This window comes from Mauremys reevesii, linkage group 17 (genome assembly GCF_016161935.1).
Source record: "Mauremys reevesii isolate NIE-2019 linkage group 17, ASM1616193v1, whole genome shotgun sequence".
Lineage (NCBI taxonomy): Eukaryota > Metazoa > Chordata > Testudines > Geoemydidae > Mauremys > Mauremys reevesii.
The window spans coordinates 5,091,160-5,115,338 of NC_052639.1; the positions used below are offsets into that span (position 1 = coordinate 5,091,160).

At 46.2% G+C, this 24,179-nt stretch overlaps 1 protein-coding gene across 3 annotated transcripts in view; it reads left to right on the plus strand.

Annotated features, from left to right (window-relative positions):
• The first annotated feature begins 5,126 nt into the window (after positions 1-5,126).
• Positions 5,127-24,179, plus strand: part of GPATCH8 (G-patch domain containing 8) — an 83,253-nt gene continuing 64,200 nt past the window's right edge. For all 3 annotated transcript variants that reach the window (XM_039504148.1, XM_039504150.1, XM_039504149.1), the window contains exon 1: positions 5,127-5,344. In XM_039504148.1, the coding sequence (XP_039360082.1) occupies positions 5,300-5,344 (45 nt within the window). In that variant the 5' untranslated portion in view covers positions 5,127-5,299. The remainder of the gene's footprint in view (positions 5,345-24,179) is intronic.

The following is a 24,179-nucleotide window of genomic DNA, read 5'->3' on the forward strand; positions in this document are numbered from 1 at the left end:
GACAGGGCTGAACTGTTCCCCTCTCCCCACCACAGCCTGCCCAGTTTCAGTGTGGAGTCTGATGAGCCTGTACTGGGGAGGGGAGAAGGAGAGGAGTACTTTTCCCAGGGAGAATCACATTCACTGACAGAAGCAGGAAATATTTGAGGGAGCTCCTTGTTAAAACTTCAGCAGTATGTCTGTCATCTAGGTTTTGAGGCACTGAAGAAACAGTCTGAATCAAAGAACATTACTTAGGTTACCACCTGTGCACCAAAGGCAGAGGTCCTGTGGCAAACCACAGTGACCACATAGTGAGACACTGTTTTGTAATGCAGATGAGTTATATGCTAGTTGTGGGGCATATATTTCAATGGATGCTGTTTTTTCAAACTGGACAAGTGTCACAAGGGACTGGCCCTGTGGATTTCTTACAAAGGTAGCAGGTACTGACTCTGTACATGGCCGTTCTTAGCAAAGCCAGAGCGGGTGACCTGCAAGTGGGATTTAGGGAGCAGGGTGTCTGTCAAATCCCTCATCCAGTTTCTCTCTTTTGGGAGAAACAGATGGAATCTGACTGTCCTGCTGCAGATGCAATGGGAGCTTGCAGCCACCTAGTAACGAAGAGCCTGGTCAGTGAAATGGAGAAACAGAGATCTGATATGCAGAAGACTGTTCTATTTCTGTTGTAAAGTGCTGGAGCTACACACAGTGCCCAGCACAACAGGCCCGATCTCACCTAGCCCCCAGGCACTGCTGTAAGAAACATAAAATACAAATGGCAAGAGGACGTGATTCCATTCCTATTACAGGACGGGAGGGCAGCAAATAACACCGCCCTGCACTGCCGAGCTTGCGACGCTGTCCTGTAAGTCCCTGAGCCTGGGTGCAAACGCTCCCCACCCCCCTGGCCGCGGCGGAAAGGAAACAGAACAAAGAACAGAGACTTTTGTTTGCCCCTCGAAACGGGGCTTGTCCCAGCCCGGTGGGGAGGTGACGCGCCCGGCTGCCGCTGCTCCGCGTGGCTGGGGCCTGGGCTGGGGGCCCGCCCAGCCTCGCCGGGAACGGGCCCCTCGGCCCCTCACCACAGCACGGGCGGGGCGGAGCCGGCTCCCCTCCCTCCCTGGGGCGCTGCAAACTGCCCCCAGCCGGACCCCGGGGGGGGGTCTCTGCAGGACGGGCCGGACGCCTGGGTTCTCCCCCTTCCCGGGGAGGGGGGGGGGGTGCTGGACAACTGAGGTCTTCCCTTCCCCCAACCGCCAGAGAGATGACCTTTGACCTCCCTCCGGAAGGCCGGCCAGTTGAGGGCTCTGCGCAGGCGCACTCCCCGCAAACGCGCCCCTTCCCACGCGCCGAAGGCCCGCCCCAAGGGTCGCTAATCCCGGCCACCTATTGGCTTGGACAGTTATCAATCAAACAGCAGCGGAGCCCTAGTGTCTAGAAACATGACAGGGCCGGGTCCGCTCCGCAGCTTGAGTCGGTTCCTCAGGCTTGCGGGGCGACGCTCTTTTTCCGCCTGCTGGACCCCTCGGCACAGCCGCCATACTAGGGGCGTTTCTTCTCTTCGCCCGGCCCCGTACTGCGCACGCGCAGGAGGCTGCCTCTTCGGCCCGCACTGGGGAGGCGGTGCCGAGTGCGCGATCTTCCTGTTGCGCGTGCGCAGTTGACATAACTCTGCGATGAGGCACCGGGTGCGCATGCGCAGGATCAGGGCCATGCTGCACATGCGCGCGTTGGGCCATGACCCCTGCGGGGGGAAGGAGCTTTGAACCCCAGAAAACAGCCCGAAGCGCCCCCCCCCCAGCCCGGCGCAGGGAGCAGCTCGGGGGCGGCCTGTGACCAATGGGGCCGGAAGTAGGCGCGCGGCCGCTCCCCTGCCTGAATACACAGGTCGGGTCAATGGCTCCCAGCGCCCCGCTGGACACGTTGTTCCAGGGCCGCTGGGTGCGGCCCAGGCTCCCTACGAGCACTGGCGCCATTGGACCGCAGGGGTTGATGTGCCCCCCACCTGCTCTAGAACATCTTTGCATTTGTCTTGGTAAATGACCAGAGGTTTGGTTTGGTTTGGCGAGGAGGGCAGGTCAACTAGTTTCCTTCTAGCACCTCTCCATAGAGAAACATTTTCAGTACAGTGGGTGAAATTCAGAGCCGGGTGCAGCACTTCTGGATTCAGTGGGGCTAAACTTTCATACAGGTCTAATTGTGGCTCTCTATTTATGAGACCCAGAGTTGACCACTTTTGCTGAAAATCATGTAAGCTCATTGTTAGTTATTACTCACAATTTTTGAAGGGTTATTTAACATAATTATTTTATTTTAACATAATTATTCAGGGTTTAAACCAATTTCTGTTAGAGATTAGGATGTAACCTAATGTGTGATAATCTGCCCCACACACATCTGCCTAGTGCAGGGTTCTTGGCCCTTCCTTTGAAGCATTTGGTGCTGGCAACTGTCGAGAGAGGGGACATTGGATTTAATGGACCACAAGTCTGATCCTGTCTGGCAGTTCCTGTGTTCCATCCTTAATCAGACTGAGATTAGGGTTCTGTATCAGCAAAGATCCTCTGAAATACAAAGGAATGCTAGAAATAGTATTGCACCTTTCACCCCCAATAATCATTAATGTATTCTCTAGGATTCACCCATTTATTGGTACTGCAGCAAAATATTTAATTCAATGTTGTCATATATATCATGTATGCATGTACTTTAGAAAATAAACCTAACAGCATAATCACCAGGTCCAGTGTTTGTGTTAACTGGAATCACAGCAGTAAGATCATATGGTTACCTTGGCTGTGTGGGTATCTTACCCATTTAAGTGCTGAGTTATCACAGAGGAAGTGTCTGATGGAGAGACTTGAATGAAGACAGGGTAGTAGGCTGATCACTTCTAGATAAACAGCAATTTAAGAACATAAGAATGGCTACACTGAGTAAGCCAGGAGTCTTCTGATAGTGGCCAATGCCAGGGGCCCCAGAGGGAATGAACAGAACAGGTAATCATCAAGTGATCCCCTGTTGCCCATTCCCAGCTTCTGGCAAACAGAGGCTAGGAACACCATTCCTGCCCATCCTGGCTAATAGCCATTGATGGACCTATCCTCCATGAATTTATCTAGTTCTTTTTTGAACCCTGTTATAGTCTTGGCCTTCACAACATCCTCTGGCAAGGAATTCCACTGGTTGACTATGTGTTGTATGTAAATATACTTCCTTGTTTTAAACCTGCTGCCTATTAATTTCATTTGGTGACCCCTAGTTCTTGTGTTATGAGAAGGAGTAAATAACACTTCCTTATTTACTTTCTCCTTATTTATTAGTCCTTACAGCATATACTGTACCATAAGGCAGGGCATTGTGCTGTACTGACAGAGTAGTATAACGAAATAATAATACTTGGCATATGGCCCAAAGGTTCTGTGTTGTTCCTTCCTCAGCTGAACCTCAGGGATACTGGTATCTTTCCTCAGGTCTAGAGGGCCTTGACAATCTTGGCAGATATAGCTTGATGCAAATGAGATAGGACCATAATTCCTTCCTCTTCACAGCACCTGCACGTGGCTCCAAAGCTCCTAGGTCAGAAAGCTCTGCCTAGCAATAAGCCTCTTACTTTCAGTCTATCACAGGGGTGGGCAAACATTTTGGCCCCAGGGCCATGCCTGGGAATAGAAATTGTATGGTGGGCCATGAATTCTCACAAAATTGGGGTTGGGCCAGAAATGAGTTCAGGGTGTGGGAGGGGGCTGTGGGCTGGGGCAGGTGTGTGTGGGGGTGAGGGCTCTGTGGTGGGGCTGGGGATGAGGAGTTTGGGGTGTAGGAGGGTGCTCTGGGCTGGGACTGAGGGGTTTGGAGGGTGGGAGGAGGATCAGGGCAGGCTGTTGGGGTGTGAGAAGGGGTGCAGGCTCTGGATGGGTGTGTGGGCTCAGGGGTGGGGCTGTGGACAAGGTGTTTAGGGTGCAGGAGGGTGCTCTGGGCTGGGATTGAGGGGTTTGGAGGATGGGAGAGGGATCAGGGCAGGGGGTTGGGGTGTGGGGAGAGGCTCAGGGGTGCAGGCTCCAGGTGGCGCTTACTTCAAGTGGCTCCCAGAAACAGCGGCATATCCCTCTTCTGGCTCCTATGCGGAGGTGTGGCCAGGAGGCTCTGCATGCTGCCCTGTCCGCAGGCACTGCCCCAGCAGCTCCCACTGGAGCACCAGGAGGGGGCCATTGGAGCACATAGGAACCGGAGGGGGGCCATGCCACGGTTTCCAGGAGCCGCGTGGAGTGGCCCCATGACCCTGCTGGAGCACCAGAGTGGGGCAAGTGCCAGACCCTGCTCCCCAGAGGGAGCTCAAGGACTGGCTTGAAACAGCTGGTGGGCTGTAGTTTGCCCACCCCAGTTTATCCCCTGAAATGTGTGTTACTGTGTCGGGGTGGCAGGTTCCCCCCTCTCTTGTTAGAGCCCCTCCTCAGCCAGCTTTTGGATGGTTTGGAGCATGTCGCCCCCTTCCTTTTCTCTCTGCTTTCACCATCAGTATTTTCTCTCCCATCTCACTTTTTTTACACGATTCCTGATTTTAAGGCACGTAGATCCATTATGAGTTTATTTTTGCTCTGTAGTTTCCTTGCTCCTTAAACTTATTAGCATGCAGGCTGTGTCTACATTCGGGATTTCCAAAAGTTTTCCCACTATTATGGGCTCACCTTTGCTAACGCCACTGTAGGCTGGCCACCATGACTGTCAGCATTAGCCATGGTAGTAAAAAATATCAGAGGGGCAGCTGAGACCAGCACTAGCTTGTCATCTCTTTGGGGGAAGTGACTGGCTTATTGTTCTGTTTGTACAGCACCTAGCGCAGTGGAGTCCTAGTCCATGACTGGGGTGCTAAGCGCTACAGCAATACAGATAATTTGTAGTAATAATAATCGCACCACTGACAACGCCAATGGGAAGGGGAAGCTGTGAAAAGCCAGACAAGGCCAAACTGCCCCATCCACTTCCACCTTGTCCCCCGTCAATCTGCCTCTGGCGCCCACCTGCTATTTCCCTGCCCCAATCCCCTGAGGCCCTGCTCACCCCCCTCTCCGTCCCCCGCCCCCACCCCCTCAGCCCCAGCCCCGCACTCATTACCCCGCCCCCACCGAAGCCCCCTTCCACGGCAGGGGAGTAGAGGGCAAGCCCTCAGCTCAGCGCGCATGCGCGCGGAGGCCTAAGGGCCGCGCTGGGGCCGCGTAGGCGCGCTCCCGCGGTTGGTGAGGCGCGCTCCCGCGGGCGGCGCTGAGAGCGAGGCTGAGCCGGGCCGAGGCGGTGGCTGCGGAGGAGACGGCAGCAGAAAATGGCGGACAGGTTCTCCCGCTTCAACGAGGACAGGGACTTCCAGGTAACGCCCGGCCCAGACCCCCCGCGGCCCCTCCCCGGCCCGCACCCCTGCCGCGGGGCCTGCCTTGGTCCCTCCCGCCCGGGGGCGTGTTTGGGGCGGAAGGGGGCGAGCGCGGGGGGGTTACGACCTATTCCTGGCATGGAGTCCCGGCCTCTGCGCCCTTCTGCCCCCCCCGCCCTGTGTGTGTGTGGGGGGGGAGTCCCGGCCTCTGCGCCCTTCTGCCCCCCCCCGCCCTGTGTGTGTGTGGGGGGAGTCCCGGCCTCTGCGCCCTTCTGCCCCCCCCCGCCCTGTGTGTGTGTGGGGAGTCTGTGTGTGTGGGGAGTCCCGGCCTCTGCGCCCTTCGGCCCCCCCCCGCCCTGTGTGTGTGGGGGGAGTCCCGGCCTCTGCGCCCTTCTGCCCCCCCCCCGCCCGGTGTGTGTGTGTGTGGGGGGGGGGGTCCCGGCCTCTGCGCCTTCTGCCCCCGCCCTGTGTGTGTGGGGAGTCCTGGCCTCTGCACCCTTCTGCCCCCGCCCTGTGTGTGGGGGGGGAGTCCCGGCCTCTGCGCCCTTCTGCCCCCCCCCCGCCCTGTGTGTGTGTGGGGGGGGTCCCAGCCTCTGCGCCCTTCTGCCCCCAACCCCCCGGAGCCCAGTGTGTGTGTGTGTGGGGGGGTTCCCGGCCTCTGCGCCCTTCTGCCCCCCCCCGAGCCCTGTGGGGGGGGGGGTCCCGGCCTCTGCGCCCTTCTGCCCCCCCCCCCCGAGCCCAACGTGGGAGGGCCCCGCTGGCCTCTGCGCCTTGTGCCCCGAGTACCTCTGGGAGTTGGGGGCTCTTTAGTTACTGCAATTCCCCCTTCTCTGGAGCCCAGCGGATCTCCTCCTCCTTTTCTGCAGAGAATCTAATGGGGCAGTGGCATGCACTGTCCTCTTTCCCCTTCTCCCCACAGAGAGCTCAGTGGGAGGGGTGTGCTAGTCTCTGCACCCTTCTTTCAAGCCGACCCGGGGCTGGGGGGGTCCACAGTTCTCCTTTGCATCCTCAAACTCATAATGGAGTTCACTAGTCTGTACACTCTTCCCCGGCTCATTCTGGACCCTTTAGTATGTATAGGTATCACTGGCCTCTGCTCCCCCCCCCCCCCATCCCTTCCCTCTCAGGCCATGATATTGGAGGATTGGAATCGTTGTCCATTGCAGTGGCTTGAGAGCTCCCGTGTCATCTTTCCAAATCCTGGTTTTCAGTCCTAAGAGATATTCCACCTGTCCAGCCAGTGATTCTCCCAGGATGTTGCCTGTGCCTGCAGCAGGGGCATTAGCTGCCTGGAGAGGGTCAGTGTTGATGTGAGGTAGGGAGGGGGTTAGAAGTGGTGCTTCAGAAATGTTACCTAATCTAGTTCTTTAATTATTTACTTGATCCTTTGTTTGGCTTTTTAGTATTTATATTGGTTTAAATGTTTGCTGCTGGAGTGCCATGGCAGTGAGATGCTTTATTAATAACATTCTAATGAATTCTATACATAATCTGAGGACAGACATTGAAATTTCCAGAGGGAAGCTATCACTGGGTATGCTTGTCTGTTGATTGAAGTTTCTGGAATAGGGGTAAATAATTTAGTTGTTTTTTTTCTTGGAAATGTTAAGCATTCATGTACAAAACACTGTATATTAGCTAGATATCATTCTGAAATGAGCCTTAAAAATCTGTCAACACTTGCTCTTTCAAATATCTTACTGTTGAGCAATGTCACTGTGGAAAATATTGAATAATAAAACTAAATACTTTGCCTGTTCCCTGCATAAAATGAAACCTCTGAATCTCAGAGAAACTACTGCATTACTGCTGCATATCCTGGCAACAGTAATTTGGGTCAGGGGATGAATACTGGCACTGAATTTTTTTCATCAGACTGCAGGTCCTTGTTTTAGAGGAGTATGAAAATAACTGTGTTCAGGCAACCAGATTAAGAGGGATTTGGGATCTTTAGGTAACAGGCAGTAAATGGAAAATGCAGTTTAGCATGGATAACTGTTAAATAAGTCTGACAGTGGTAGAGAAAAAGAGAGTATACACAGAAACATTTATGCAGTATATTGAGCATGAAAACAATGGTTGAAAATCCTTGCAGTTATGAGCCTTCTGTAAAAATGATACTGGGATTTATTAACAGAGAATTCAGCTCAAAATAAAATTACTGTGCATTGTGCCCTACTGTAAAATATGGTCTTTCACTTTTGAATTCTCTTTCACTGGGTGGGGTGGAGAGTTTTTTGTGAAGAACATGTAACCTGGGATTATTGTAATTTAACAGTATACTTAAAGGCTAAAGAGGGGTAAACTGCCTCTCATCCTAGAGGATGGCAAGGTGACCTAATGAAAGAACTCAAATTAGAAATGGGTTTAATAAAGTGGAACAAGACTTCAGAAATTTAACTTTGCAGATGGAAGGAAGTTAAACTAGGAATGGGTACAATTTAAATATTAGGAAATTAAAATTATTGAGGAATTAAGATGGAATTTTTTAAACTAATATAGCAAACACATACTGAAACAGTTTAAAGGTTGGTAAACATCTTTGTGAAGAGAAGACCTAAACATTGACAGTGAAGTTATTCAGAAATTCACTCATCTTAGTTTCTCCTTCAAAAACAACAGATTAGTATGTGTTTAAACTGGCTTTCTTCTTTGATCATTTTGATTCTGTTATTCATGATGAATGCTACAACAGATCAGGATTTCTAATGAGAGGCTGTTCAGTTTCCTGACTGGGTTACCTAACATTCTCATCTGCTTCTCAACTTGTTTCCTGCTTTCTTACAGAATGGTATTTACACTTCTATTTGGGGAAAGCAAAAAGAAACCTTCCTGTTTCTCCAGCTGTCTTCAGCATGTGCTAAGATCTCTAACCTATGGGGAAGAGCATTCTTTATTCTTGTATAAAATTAATTAATTTTATGGAATGAATGAATCAACATTTGTTGCCATGTGTTAAACTGAATTTTTAATACAGTTTGAAAGTAAATGAATATGTATTTTAAAAAGAAATTGGTATTATTGTTTTGCAGGAAATGACAATTGGTATTCCCTAGCAGATGCATAATGAAAGATTCTAGTTTCTAATAAAACATAACAATTATTCAAGGTGAATGTCAGTTAGAGAGCATATATTAACTTATGAGGTCATCTTTATGTTGATTTAAGGTTCTTGAAATGATATTTTGCACTTATATAATACTGCCTTTCATCCAAGAAGCCTCTTTATAAACAACAAATCAAAACCCACACAAATCTAGTTAATGCATTATTAAGATTACGCATGTAAAAACAACCAGGAAATACAACAGTAATTCAGTCATACTATGTATCCTGTGTATATAATTGTATGTTTTACTAGCTTAACATGTTTTATGTATGTGTTTAGAAATAATAAGAATGGAAAATAAAATGTGCAAACCTAGTTGACTTTGCTGTTGGATTGTCAGCTCTTGCATTTTCTGACTTTTTGTGAATTTTAACATTGTGCTTTAAATGCTTCATTAACATAGGTTTTTTCATAATTTCCTTGTTTTCTTAATTTAAAAATACTTAATATTTAAACAATTCAATTAGACTTTCAAGTTCCTTTCTGGGGGTGATGGATGGGGTGAATTTCAACCTTTGGTTGGAGGCAGATCTCTATTTATCTTTTGAAAACCATGTAGATCATGAAAAGTATTGCAGAATTCAGCCAAAAAATTGTTCAGACCCTAAAATCATGGGTTCCACAACTTTTTCTGTGCTTGCAGTTTTCTTGCTTTCCTGTTAAGGGAGGATTTTTGACATCAGTGAGACAGCTTCCTTCATGAAAATTGTCTTAGCAAGTCCTGTTACTGCTTCATTCCCCAGTTCTGTTCATGCTGGGGAAATGTGTAGTAATGTCAAAAAGGAGGCAGGTCTCCATTAACCATCTGCTAAAATCAGCTCATCATGCTCAGAAATCATTATTCAGTCACAATTTTATTTTCCTATAAAACTAAGAAAAGACACTAGTCCTTAGTGAGGACTACAGCCGTGCCAAGTTTCTAGCTCCAGCCACTTTTGCTGCAGCCCTGCTTAAAAAATAAAGGGAGGTTAGTGTTATTGTTACAGTGTGGTAGAACTACTTTTCCTAGCCTCTCCCAAAAATTGCAAATTGATGGAGGAATTTTCTTTTAATGCCTTTAAACTTTCCCTTGGAGGTGGTGGGTATCAGTCGACTGGAAAGAGACTTAGCATGGAATAATTTGGCCTCTTAGTTGGAGGTTACAGAAAATTGAGATTATGGAAGTGGACGGCTATAAAAGAAAATGATATTCATGGAGGAAAATGAGGTGAAGTGTCTTGACCAAGGTGTCACTGAATTGGTGGTAGAGTGGGGAATATTGCCCAGGAATCCTGATTCCTAGTAGTTTGTTCTAATCACATCCCTCCTTAAGAATGTGTTTCATATTAAGATATTTAGTCTTGTTTATCGTTTCTCAGTTGCACTCATCTTTAGTGTTCAAGATAACTGCATCTTAAGAGAGCACGTTTCTACATTTTTTTTTCTTGAACTCTGATTAGGGTCATTCCAGGTATAAGATTGGGGTGGAGTAAACTCAGTAGAAGAGGAAGCAATTCAATATTTTGAACCTTTTAATTGCAAAATATACTGTGCAGAGTTACCTTGTAGTTGAGTATATGTAAAAACACGCAGTGGTCTGCACTTTCCTAATTTTTGATGAGCAATATTCAGTAATGACCTTAGAATCAAAAAGAGAATAACTTCCTTCCCTGATTACTGTAGTGTGGTAGCTAACTTAACTTGTTCTAAATATTCTCTTTAGAAGCCTATCTACAATGGTTCCAATGGCCATTTAAAAAGTCTTTCACAGAGGTATGCAGTAACAAGAACAGATTAGTTTCAGGATCTATGCATCTCTGTAGTGTACAAGTGGGTCTTAGTTAGAAATCTATAGTTTATTTTGTTGAGTTAGAAAGCAGATACCTGGATTTTTGCTGGGTGCCTTTGTGTGTGGATTGCTCTCCAACCAATTTAATGCTAAACAAATATTTGGGGCCGAATTCTCTACTAATGTTAGCAGGTGCAACACCATAGCCATCAATAGAGTTTATCAGCTAATACACTGCTACCTCGATATAACATGAATTTGGATGTAACGCGGTAAAGCAGTGCTCTGGGGAGGTGGGGCTGCGCGCTCCGGTGGGTCAAAGCAAGTTCAATATAACACATTTTCACCTATAACGCGGTAAGATTTTTTGGCTCCCAAGGACAGTGTTATATCGAGGTAGAGGTGTACTAGCTGTCAGTTTGGCCACTTGTTGTTACAACTCCTGTGGTGCCATAGTTGAGTTTGATAAAGGCAAGAGCTCGTTCCAAAGATCAAACAATCTAAAATAGGCATTGAACAGCATGGGATGATAAAAGCGAGAGGGGGTCATGGAGGAGGCCCTGAGACTTGGCTGTGAGCAGCTTATTTGGGATCTTGGTGATAGTGTCAAAGTGGAGCAAGCGGAAGCCACATTGAAAAAGATACTGAAAAGAGTTGCGAGAGGAAGTGGAGGCAGTGGGAGTATGTAAGAGGGGATAGGTCAAGGGAACACTTAATGGGTTGGAAGAGAACAAGAGGGATACTCTGGAATTAGAGGAGGCCAAAGGAAGATGCATCCTACGAAGTGGGTATTCACCCACGAAAGCTCATGCTCCAATACGTCTGTTAGTCTATAAGGTGCCACAGGACTCTTTGCTGCTTTCACAGATCCAGACTAACACAGCTACCCCTCTGATAAAGGAAGATGAGTGTGTGAAAAGGAGCATATAGGAAAATTCTCTGTAAATGGTTTTTTTTTTTTTTTTCTTGGAAAGAAATTGGAGGGACTCTCCAGTTGGCATGGAAGTGGAGCATTAGATCGACAGTAGAGCAGGGGTTCTCAAACTGAGGGTTGGGACCCCTAGGGGTTGTGAGGTTATTACATGGGGGGTCGCGAGCTGTCAACTCCACCTCAACCTCACTTTGCCTCCAGCATTTATAATGGTGTTAAATACATTAAAAAGTGTTTTTAATTTATAAGGGGGGGGTCACACTATGTGAAAGGGATCACCAGTAAAAAGAAGTTTGAGAACCACTGCAGTCGAGGGTTGGAGTCAATGAAGGAAGGGTAGGTATAAGTCCAGAGAACTGCTTAGCATTTTACAATTGACAAAGGAACAAATGTAGAGGAAATCTGCATGGTCTTTGGGATTTCTTTGTAGATGCTCTGCAGAGGAAATGGATTAAAGAGGAGGGTTGGAATTGGGGATTGTTAGATGCACAGAGTGAAGGAGGAGCAAAATTGTTGACCTGAGGGTGAAAAACAGCTAAATGTTGGAGGGAGGTCAGTTCAAGAAGGACTGTGCTGAGAGCAGGAGAGTAATAGAAGATATTAATAGACTGGACGTTGTGGAAAGATAGCATACTGGAGTGTGTGGAGGAGCAGGGTTGCTTAGAGAGATTGGTGCCAACTCAGAAATTGATAGATCAGAGGGACTATGGTGCTGGATGAAGATGCGGTTGAGTGACTGAAGTGATGGCTGCAGGAGTGGGCTGAGAGCTGATTGACATGGAAGCAGAAGTTTCCTGGAGGGGAGGAAAAGAAGGGGGCAGCTGGTGTTAGGAAGAAAGAGCCAAGCATCAGTTGGAGGAATGATTGTGGAATGAGAGGAGGGAGGGAGGCATTGAGAGCTGCAGGAAAATAGGGCCTGAAATGGCTCCTGCATCCTACAGGGCAGGGGAGTGAGAAGAGTAGCTGGAGAAGCTGTCAAGGGGACTGAAGGAATGGAAAATGTAGATTATAAATTTTAATGGCTTTATTGGAAATAGGGCAGAAATTCAAGAGAGAGCAGGAAATAGGTTGGGGGAGGGGGGGGAGGAGGACGACAGCATAGGCACAGTCTGGGATTCAGACTAAGAATGGAGCCAGTGAGGTGAGTGTGTTAGCAGAGAGGAATCTGAGAGGTTTATTTATGTAATGTAACATAAATAATTCCAAGTTGGCTATATATTCATTAAAAAAAATGAGGAGTCTGGTGGCCCCTTAAAGACTTGACAGATTTATTTGGACATAAGCTTTTGTGGGTAAAAACCCCCACTTCTTCAGATGCATGGAGTGAAAATTACAGATACAGGCATAGATATACTGACACATGAAGAGAAGGGAGTTACCTTACAAGTGGAGAACCAGTGTTGACAAGAGGAATTGAGTCAGGATAGATGTGGTCCACTCCCAATAATTGATGAGGAGGTGTCAATACCAAGACAGGGAAAATTTCTCTTATAGTGAGCCAGCCACTCCCAGTCTCTTTTCAAGCCCAAATTAATGGCGTTAAGTTTGCAAATGAATTGTAGCTCTGCAGTTTCTCTTTGAAGTCCTGTTTTTGAAGGGTTTTTTTTGTTGAAGGATGGCTACTTTTAAATCTGTTATTGAATGTCCAGGGAAATTGGACATTTTGGGCTATATAAGTAGGAGCATTGCCAGCAGATTGAGGAACATGATCATTCCCCTCTATTCGATATTGGTGAGGCCTCGTCTGGAGTACTGTGTCCAGTTTTGGGCCCCACACTACAAGAAGGATGTTGAAAAATTGGAAAGAGTCCAGTGAAGGGCAACAAAAATGATTGGGGGACTGGAGCACATGACTTATGAGGAGAGGCTGAGGGAACTGGGATTGTTTAGCCTGCAGAAGAGAAGAATGAGGGGGGATTTGATAGCTGCTTTCAACTACCTGAAAGGGGGTTCCAAAGAGGATGGATCTAGACTGTTCTCAGTGGTACCAGATGACAGAACAAAGAGTAATGGTCTCAAGTTGCAGTGGGGGAGGCTTAGGTTGGATATTAGGAAAAACTTTTTCACTAGGAGGGTGGCGAAGCGCTGGAATGGGTTACCTAGGGAAGTGGTGGAATCTCCTTCCTTAGAGGTTTTTAAGGCCTGGCTTGACAAAACCCTGGCTGGGATGATTTAGTTGGAGATTGGTCCTGCTTTGAGCAGGAGGTTGGACTAGAACCTCCTGAGGTCCCTTCCAACCCTGATGTTCTCCTACTGGCTTTTGTATGTTACCATTCCTGATGTCTGATTTGTGTCTATTTATTCTTTTACATAGAGACTATTCAGGTTGGCTAATGTACATGGCAGAACGGCATTGCTGGCACATGGTGGCATATATCACATTAGTAGATGTGCAGATGAATAAGCTCCTGATAGTGTGTCTGACTGTTGGGTCCTCTGATGGTGTCACTAGAGTAGATATGGGGACAGAGTAGGCAACGAGGTTTGTTTCAGGGATTGGTTCCTGGGTTAGCGTTTCTGTGGTGTGGTATATAGTTGCTGGTGAGTATTTGCTTCAGGTTGGGGGACGGTCTGTAAGCGAGGTCAGGCCTGCCTCCCAAGGTCTGTGAGAGTGAGGGGTCGTTTTCCAGGATAGGTTGTATATCAGGGGTCGGCAGCCTTTCAGAAGTGGTGTGCCGAGTCTTCATTTATTCACTCTGATTTAAGGTTTCGCGTGCCAGTAATACATTTTAACATTTCTAGGTCTTTCGGTAAGTCTATAATATATAACTAAACTATTGTTGTATGTAAAGTAAATAAGGTTTTTAAAATGTTTAAGAAGCTTCATTTAAAACTAAATTAAAATACAGAGCCCTCCGGACCAGTGGCCAGGACCCAGGCAGTGTGAGTGCTGCTGAAAATCAGCTCACGTGTGGCCTTCGGCAGCCATGCCATAGGTTGCCTACCCCTGTTGTATATGGTTGATGTGCTGGAGAGGATTTAGTTGGGGGCTGTATGTAATGGCCAGTGGTGTTCTGTTAGTGTGCTTGTTGGACCTGTGCTGTAATAGGTGACTTCTGGGTACCTGTCTTGCTCTGTCAATACAGTGGAGTTGCATCATAGGCGCATTTAACTTCTGCGATTTTTAACTATACGCGCTTGGCAAAAAAAAAAAGAGAAAAATAGCAATTTAAATATTGTACCTATAGTGCTGGCGATTCTGCCCGCCATTCCACTTAATGAGCATTTGACTATACGCGATTTTCGCCTAACTTGCTGACTTCAGACCCTAACACCCGTGTAAGATGCGACTCCCCTGTATGTTTCCTCACTTCCCCAGGTAGGTATTGTAGTTTTAAGAATGCATGATAAAGATATTGTAGGTGTCTGAGGGATTGGAGCAAATGCGGTTGTATCTTGGGTCTTGGCTATAGACAATGGATGGTGTGATATGTCCTGGATGGAAGCTGGAGGCATGTAGGTAAGTATGCGGGGGAGGGATAGCTCAGTGGGTTGAGTATTGGCCTGCTAAACCCAGGGTTCTGAATTCAATCCTTTGGTGGGGGACAATTAGGGATCTGGAGCAAAAATCTGTCTGGGGATTGGTCCTGTTCTGAGCAGGGGGTTGGACTAGATGACCTCCTGAGGTCCCTTCCAACCCAGATATTCTATGATTCTGTGATAGTGGTCAGTAGGTTTCCGGTATAGGGTGGTGGTTGTGACCATCACTTATTTGCACTATACAGTGTCCAGGAAGTGGATCCCTTGTGTGGACTGATCCAGGCTGAGGTTGATGGTGGGGTGGAAATTGTTGAAATCCAGGTGGAATTCTTCAGGGGCCCCCTTCCTGTGGGTCTATATGATGAAGTCATCATCAATGTAGCACAAGTAGAGGAGGGACGCTAGGGGATGAGAACTAAGGAAGCATTGTTCTGTCAGCCATAAAAATGTTGGCATATTGTGGGGCCATGAGGGTACCCATAGCAGTGCCGCTGACTTGAAGGTATAAGTTGTTCCCAAATCTGAAATGGTTGTGAGTGAGGACAAAGTCACAAAGCTCAGCCACCAGGTGTGCCATGGCCTCGTCAGGGATACTGTTCCTGACCGCTTGTAGTCCATCCTTGTGTGGAATATTGGTGTAAAGAGCTTCTACATCCGTGGTGGCCAGGATGGTGTTCTCAGGAAGATCACCTGCATTGTAGTTTCCTTAGGAAGTTGATGGTGTCTCGGATGGTCTGAGGAGAAACTCCAAATAGCCAGATAATCCTGCTGTAAGAGTGCCAATGCCTGAGATGATGGTGGGGTGTCCAGGATTTCCATTTTTTTGGATCTTGGGTAGCAGATAGAATACCCCTGATTCGGGCTCTAGGGATGTGTCTGTGTAGATTTGTTCCTGTGCTATATTGATGCTTGCATTTCTAAACAAAATATTTCATAGTACGCCTACAATCGACACAATAGGCCGAGCCAGCCAGAGCTTTAAATCCCCCCAGCGGCAGATCCTGGGCTCCCTGCCTCCCGCCCGCCCCGGCCTCCGGCCGGCCCGCGCCCCCGGCAGCGCAGTAAGGGGGCAGGAGGGGGTGGACGGTATATCATTTCCGTGTTTTGTAGAGTAGCATGGAAATCTATGCAAAAGGTGCAGATCCACTATGAGAAATACAACCGTGCAATGTGCTGTGTACCAATGCCCTGCTCACAAAAACCAGGAAAACATAGAATCATAGAATATCAGGGTTGGAAGGGACCTCAGGAGGTTCTAGTCCAACCCCCTTCTCAAAGCAGGACCAATCCCCAGATAGATTTTTGCCCCAGATCCCTAAATGGCCCCCTCAAGGATTGAACTCTCAACCCTGGGTTTAGCATGCCAATGCTCAACCCACTGAGCTATCCCTTCCCTCAAAATGAGTAAATGAGTATTTTCCTTTACAAATTTTAAACTTATCTTTTGGTATAATCTGAAATCACCTTGTGTTTTTATTATAAGTCTGAGTACTCAGTTTGCCTTCTCTAGACCATTCACTACACAATCCAAATACTTTCCTCTGAAGAGATTAGGAAAGGAACTGTTTAGAAGAGGCACTTTCTTACTTAACAGGTCTATTCCCTGTGGGTGAAACTGAGGGGATGGAGATTAAGGGTAATGGAGCCAAAATGTTACTAATTTCAGAAACAGGGAGATGGAGCTCCAAGTTAAGTGACTTGGCCAAGGAGAGACGGTCAATCTGTAGAAGATCTGAGAATGAAATTTAGGAATCCCAGTTCCCTTACTTTTAATCCCTTAGACCAAACTTCCTCCTGAAAGATGGCTACAAAGGGAATGGGATGGGAAGAGACCTTGGCTTCCAGCTCAGAGTGGAGATGGTGTGGGAGTGGAAAGAGAGGATACCCCCTAGATTTTTAGTGAATTCCAGTTTCCTGTGTTATCCTCCTTTTCATTCCCCAATGAAGCACAGGAATTGCAGGTTCTGTAATCCTGTGTGCTCCTGTACAATAATTTCCTTTGCCTACAGGTATTGCCCTTACATCACTAGCCAGATAGACTGTACACAAGTTGTTCAACATGTCTCCTTGCTCCTTCAAAGGAGGTAATCACATATGCCCTAGAACAGGGGTCAGCAACGTTTCAGAAGTGCTGGGCCGAGTCTTCATTTATTCACTCTCATTTAAGGTTTCGCATGCCGGTAATACATTTTAACGTTTTTAGAAGGTCTCTAACTAAACTATTGTATGTAAAGTAAATAAAGTTTTTAAAATGTTTAAGAAGCTTCATTTAAAATTAAATTACAATGCAGAGCCCCCCGGACCGGTGGCCAGGCCCCGGGCAGTGTGAGTGCTGCTGAAAATCAGCTCGTGTGCTGCGGCACGTGTGCCATAGGTTGCCTACCCCTGCCCTAGAACAAGGTTCTCAAACTTATTTGATCGTGCCCCTCCCCCTCCCAAGTACATATAACACCACCAAGCTCTGAAAGCAGAGGGGAAAGCAGCAGCTCCTAGCTGGGTGATAGATATTCATCAGTATCTCTTTTCATGGCAGACTTAGCGCCCCATTGCCACCCTTACTTGGCCATTTACTGCCACCCTGGGAGGGGGATTTGGGGGGGGGGGGACAGAGTCTGAGCCCAGGTGGCCTCCTGGTGAGGGAGTTGGGGGGGAGGGGTAATTAAACAGTCAGGGAACTTGGAACTGAAACTGTTTCTCATCCTGTTATGTGGGTGTGATGGAGGGGAAATTCCCATGTACAGGAATATGGCCTATAGTCCGCTTTCTAAAAGGCCAAAGCAAGCAGCTTAAACAGTTGGTGATCAAGTGTAGTATCTTTCAGTGGTACTCAAATTTCAGTTTTGTAAGGTAGCACCAAATTAGAAATTCACTATGAAGGTGGCTTATAGAGCATTAAGTGTGAATCTGATCAAACAGCTTGATTACTATTTTTAACCATTTTCTCATCTTATTCTTCTTGGAAATTTCTTTTCCATGAGGTTGGACTAAAACAAATATTAAATTAATAATAGTTCTTCTAGTGCTTTTCATCTTCACAGGGCTTTACAGGCAACTAATCCTAACACTATCCATGTGAGAAATACTATCAGGGCTTGAAAATCTTACAAGACACCTGCTTGCCGAAATCTAAGCCTGTTATTCAGAAACAGAGAGAGGGAGCCAGAGGAACATGAGAGAGTTTAATGGGAGGTAGGGGAACCAGTCCGCTGAGAAGCCCAGCATGCAGTGCCTCCACCTGTGCATGTTGGGAGGGTTGTGCTGCGGGCTTCCTAAAGATTGCTGCCCAAGGACCCTTTGGGTGGAGGAAGAAGCATCTTTTTGTATGTCTTGGCTAGTAAATATCTAAATAACTCAGGATAACGCCTCAACAGCTTTTCTTCTTTCCTCTTCCCAGACTTTTCTTCCTTTTCCCCTTTAACTTCTCTCCTCCCCTTCACTTACCCTCACTTAGGCATTGTCTGTATGAGAAAGTTGCAGTGGTTTAACTAAAGATGTAATTTTAAACCAGTGTATACACCTTTGCAGACCTTCTGCACCTTCTGTTTCAGTTTGGGTGATGGTTTTGTTTAAACTGATTCCTAATCAATTTAAGCTTAAACTAAAATAATCCTTTTTTTAAAGTAAAATAAGTTTCCGGACAGGCTCTTGCATCAGTTTAAATAAATAGGTTTAAAATCGTATTCTTAGTTAAACCACTGCTACTTTTCTATGTAGATAAGCCCTAAGTCATGCAGACATCCCCCTTTCTTAGTCTCTCACTCAGATATTCCTGTCCCTGGGAGCTGCCAGACTTCGGAATCATCTACTGCATTGTCTCCACTCTTGAGTAGAGACTATGTATTAAAAAATTGATGAGGCAGTTTAGCATAGGAGTGTCTCCTCTAACCCCTGTTTGGACCAGACCAGTGCTTCCCCTTCTCAGTAGCCGTTGCTGGCTGTGTTGAAGAGCTAAAGACCAGCTTGCACTCCAGGGTGGTTTGCTTTAATTCAACAAGCAGGAAACCTTGATTTAAATAATTGGTTTTAGTCTTAGAGAGACAAGATGGGTGAAGTAATATATTTTATTGGCTCAACTTCTGTTGATGAGAGAGACAAGCTTTTGAGCCAAACAGAGCTGCTCTTCAGGTCTGGAAAAAGTACTCCCAGTGTCACAGGAAAATGCAAGGTGAAACAGTGTCTCTCTCACCAACAGAAGTTGGTCAAATGAAAGATATTACCTCACCCACCTTGCCTCTCTAATATCCTGGGACCAGCACGGCTACAAACACACTGCGTACATTTTAATCTTGTATCACACTTATACTTTTTTAGTAATTTTCCTAAAGAAAAGTGAATTCTCATTGTTTGGAAACATTAAAACATGTTGATTTGCAAATACATGTAGACTTTACACTAAGTTTGGTACATTTTGCAAACCGGGAAGATGCACTAATTCTGTAGGCACTTATATAAGCCATTATATAGCTTAATGTATGTACTTTTATTCAGATTCTTAATTTATACAGTTTGTTAGAAAATGGTAAATGCATGTTTTACTAGATTAATTTTGTACAGTAACTCCTCACTTAACGTTGTAGTTATGTTCCTGAAAAATGCGACTTTAAGTGAAACGATGTTAAGCGAATCCAATTTCCTCATAAGAATTAATGTAAATAGGAGGCTTAGGTTCCAGGGCAGCTTCCCCTACTCTGCAAGCACCAGAGGTGGGGGGTTCAACCTTCAGCCCGCCCACTCCACTCCTTCCCCCAAGCCCCCACCCTTGACCCGCCTCTTCTCCCCCCACCTCCTCCCCCTTTACTTTGCTCGCTGCATCCTGGCTCCTCCCCCCTCACTCCCCTTCCTTTTAAATGCCGCAAACCAGCTGATTGCCGAGTAGGGGAGGGAGGGGTGAGGTGTGCCGAGTCCTCGCTCCTCCCCCCCTTCTGCCCGGGGCAATCGGCTGGCTTGCCATGTTCGGGAGGCAGGAGAGGGAGGGGGAGCCTGCATGCCAAGTCCTCGCTCCTCCCCTCCCCCTCCTGCCTCCAAAATGCCGCAAGCCAGCTGATTGCTGCCAGCAGGAGGGAGTGGAGGTGCGCAGAGTCCTCCTCCCCCCTCCCTCCTGCTTACAAACTTCAGGTTGATTTGTAATTTCGACAGTGTCATCTTAAATAGGTAATTACAAGGTGCTCCTAAAGAAAAACGGGCATTTTAAATCCATACTGAATCGTAAGTAATTAGATTGCTTTTGTTGTATTAAAATTCTCTCGCATTTTAAGCATTCTCAAAATGTAATTATGGTACATTCACTTATCTAAAACTCAAAGGCTTGCTGCAGCTTTCACAAAAAAACCTAACTGCATATATTTTTAAAATTATTTTTGTCTATAGGTATGCATTGTCAATCCTTGTACTCTACTTATTTACAACAGAAACAAAGCAATGTATTATAATAATAAATGCCCGGGGTGGCATAAGAGAACTAGCTGTTGCCTTCTGCATTTTTTTTTTCCTGTTAGAAAAGTAAAAGTTAAACCATCTGGTACATTCACATGATTTCAGGAGACTAATGCAAAGAGAGATGTCCAATATTATGTGAGGCTTTAACAAAATATTTCCAGGTCTCAATGGAATCTTTGCAGAGCTGCCTTTGTATTATGTTTTTCTATATCACAATAGAAGTTACTTGACTTCTAAAAATACTGAGAGTAGTTCTAATGCAGGCAATGGATGAGATACATTTGCTTTCATAGATTGAGTTTAATTTTTGCTTTTAAAGAGTAATATCTATTACTCTGACTAGATAATGAGTGTTCTAGAAAACCTACTGTATATACTCATTCATAAGCTGAATTTTTTTTAGTAAAAAGGGGATGCACCAGAGATGGGGGTCGGCTTATGAACGGGGATAGAGAGGGAGGGGCAGCACAGCCAGAAGGGAAGAGGCAGGGCCAGAGTCTTTCCTCTTCTGGCCACGCTCTCCCTCAGCCTTTGAAGCAGCTGCCCGGCCCAGTCCGCTGGAACATGCTGTGGTCGCGCCGCCTGGTCTGGCCTGCTGGAGTAGGCTGTGGACATGCTGCCCAGCCTGCCGGAGCAGCTCCAGTCAGGCCAGAGACATCCTCCCCTGGCCCTCCCCAGATAAGGTGGGAAGGGATGGGATGGGGAGAGTGGGGGGTCCCAGGCTAGGGGTGGGGTCATATGGGGGGTGGTCACAGGGGTTACTCCCCTGACTCCCAGCTTTCCCCCCCACAAAATTTCCCCACCAGTTGCTGTCCCAGCCCATCAGGGTAAGCAGCTGGTGTGGGGATACTTTGTTTACTTAAGTTTACCTCCCTGCCTGCAGATGCTCAAGGTAAACTTAAGTAAACAAAGTGTCCCCACGCCAGCTGCTTACCCTGATTACCATCTCAGCCCACCAGCAGCTTATCCTTGCAACCCGGGAGCCAAAGTTTGCTGACCCCTGAATTATAGGTTTGGCTTATGAACAGGTTATAAAAATTTTCCATTTTTACTTATCCATCTTGGGGGGCGGGGTTGGCTTATAAACGAGCTGGCTTATGATCAAGTATATATGGTACTTCTTTGTTTTCATTGTGAATTATTTCACACGTCTCTAAACGTGACATTTCTATAACACTGACACCACTTCTTACATCAGTTAGGTATTGGAGGTCTCCTGTCTGCCTATTGACTGATCATGATCATACTTGGCTTGTGGGAGCTGCATAAAGCTCTGTTAGTCTTGAATTTGCAGGCAGTCATTTTAAACAGCTACCTTGCACTAAACAAGTAATATGGATGTTGTGATGAAATTGTAAAACCAGTAGTTTTTTGTTCTGGTGTGTCTGTGTCATAAAGAGCTGACTAATTATGATTCACTAGTTTGTCATCTTCCTTGTGTATAAATCATTCCAACAACCACTTTGAAGAGGGCTTCACATATAATAGAGCTCATATATTCACTGTGGGCATCTCTAACTGTGTTTTCCATTATAAGCCCCTGTTTTCCATTGCTTATATCCTTACCACTCTTTAAGCAGAAATTTTTCATACTTGCTGTCTGCCTTAGAGCTCTCTGACTATTTAAAAAAAAAGGTTTCACCCCCTTGTAACTCTGCTCTCCTTGATGCAGATCCTATCTCTTCTCTAGGATCAGAAGAGAGTTACCTGTGTATCATACATCAAGTTGTTCTGAGATCCCTAAGGAAGTGAGAGGTAGAGCAGTTGAAAATCTCTGGGTAATGATAAAAAAGGGAGGTGACCCCATGGTCTGGGTCTTCTATAGACCACCAAATCAGGAAAAGGAGGGGGATGAGGCAGAAATAACCATAACAGAAGATGTGGTAGTAATGGGGGACTTTACCTACCTATGATATCAGTTAGAAAAGTCATAGGGCAAAAGACAAAATTTGCAGTAAGGTCTTGGAATGTATTGGGGAGAACTTTTTGTTTCAGAAAGTGGAGGCGGTAACCAGGGGACCGCCATTTTAGACTTGATTCTGACCAAGAGGGAGGAATTGGTTGTGAATTCTGAAGGTGGAAGGTAACTTGGGTGAAAGAGATCATGCAATGATAATTTTATGATTTCTAAGGAAAGGAAGGAGTGAGAGCAGCAGAATAAGAACAATGGACTTCTAAAAAGCAAAATCAGAGAACTGGTAGGTAAGGTCCCATTGGCAGAGCACCAAAGGGGAAAAAGGAGTTCAGGGAGATGGCCGTTTCTCAAGTAAACGGTATTAAAGGCATAACTGCAAACTATCTGGATGCAAAGAACAGATAAGAATAGTGAGAGGCAATTATGGTTCCCTCAGGAGCTTTGTAATGACCTGAAATTAAAAAAGGAATCCTACGAAAAGTGGACATGGACAAATAGCTAAGGAGGAAGTCAAGAGTAGCACAAGCATGTAGGGAAAAAATCAGAAAGGCTGTGGCATCAAATGAGTTACACCAGAAAGGGACATAAAAGGCAGTAAGAAGAGGTTCTTTAAAAACATTAGGAACCCAAAGAAAGGACAAAAGAAAATGTAGGTCTTCTACTATGCTGGGGGGAAGAGAGGGGAGCTAATTGATGACATCAAGAAGGCTGAGGTGCTTAATGCCTATTTTGCTTCAGTCTTCACTGAAAAGGTTAAAGGTGACCACATACTCAACAATTAATATTAACAACATGGGGGAAAGAATGCAAGCCAAAATAGGTAAAGAACAGGTTAAAGATTATTTAGGTAAGTTATATGTATTCAGGACGGTGGGATCTGATGAAATTCATCCTAGGTTACTTAAGGAACTAGCTGAAGCAATCCTGGAACCGTAAGCAATTACTGTATATACTCGTTCATTAGCCCGTTCGTTTATAAGCCAACCCCCCACAAGATGGATAAGTACAAATAGCAAAAACTGTATGACCCTTTCATAAGCTGACCCTGTATTTCAGGGGTTGGAAAACTTTGGCTCCCAGCCTGTCAGGGTAAGCCGCTGCGGGGGTTGGGATGTTTTGTTTACCTGGAGCGTCTGCAGGCATGGAGCCCCTCAGCTCCCTGTGTCCGCAGTTTGCTGTTCCCAGCCAGCACATCCCTCGGCCCACGCCATTTCCCACAGCCCCTGTTGGCCTGGAGCAACAAACCACGGCCAGTGGGAGCCACGATCGCCCGAACCTGCGGACGTGGCAGGTAAAGAAACCGGCCAAGCCCGCTAGGGTGCATACCCTGTGAGCCGTGTGCTAAAGGTTGCTGATCACTGCTGTAGAATTTAAAATCATCCAATTTTGTTGTAGACCCGTTTATAAGCTGACCCCCGCTCTTTGATGCGTCACTTTTTTACCAAAAATATTTGTCTTATGAACGAGTATATACAGTAGTTGCAAAGTTACCAACAATGAATTAGAATCAACATCTCTTTGAGAAAGTAACTATAAACTACTAAAATAGATTGTTTAAAAATCAAGGTTTCCTCCTTGCTGATTTAAATTATGATTGAAATTGGTGATTTAAATCCATTCACCTTGGTGCCTAGTCCCATGAAAGTCAATAGGACTACTTGTGCTAAAACTGAGTATGTGCCTAAATACCATGTTGAACCAAGACCTAAAGCAGTAATGGATGTGAAGGCGATTCCTACACTGAGCCATTCTTTTTAGGTGACAAATCTGAGGAACAGTCCCAGATTGAGGTGTCAGTAGAGAAGGTTTTGGAATAAATTGATGAATTAAGCAATAAGTCACCAGGACAGATGGCATTCACCCAAGAGTCCTGAAGGAATTCATATGAAATTGCAGAACTACTAACTGTGGTATGTAACCTGTCGCTTAAATCAACCTTTATACCAGTTTAATGGAGGGTAGCTAATGTAATGCCTGTTTTTTAAAAAGGCTACAGAGGCAATCCTGGCAATTGCAGGCCAGTAAGTCTATCAGTACCATGCAAATTGGTTGAAACGACAGTAAAGAACAGAACTATCAGATGCTTGAATGATGTGAGGACACTTGAATGATATGATGAACCCTTGAAGAGGAAGAAGACACGCTGAGGAAGAGTCAGAACGGAAATCATGCATCACCAATCTATTAGAATTCTTT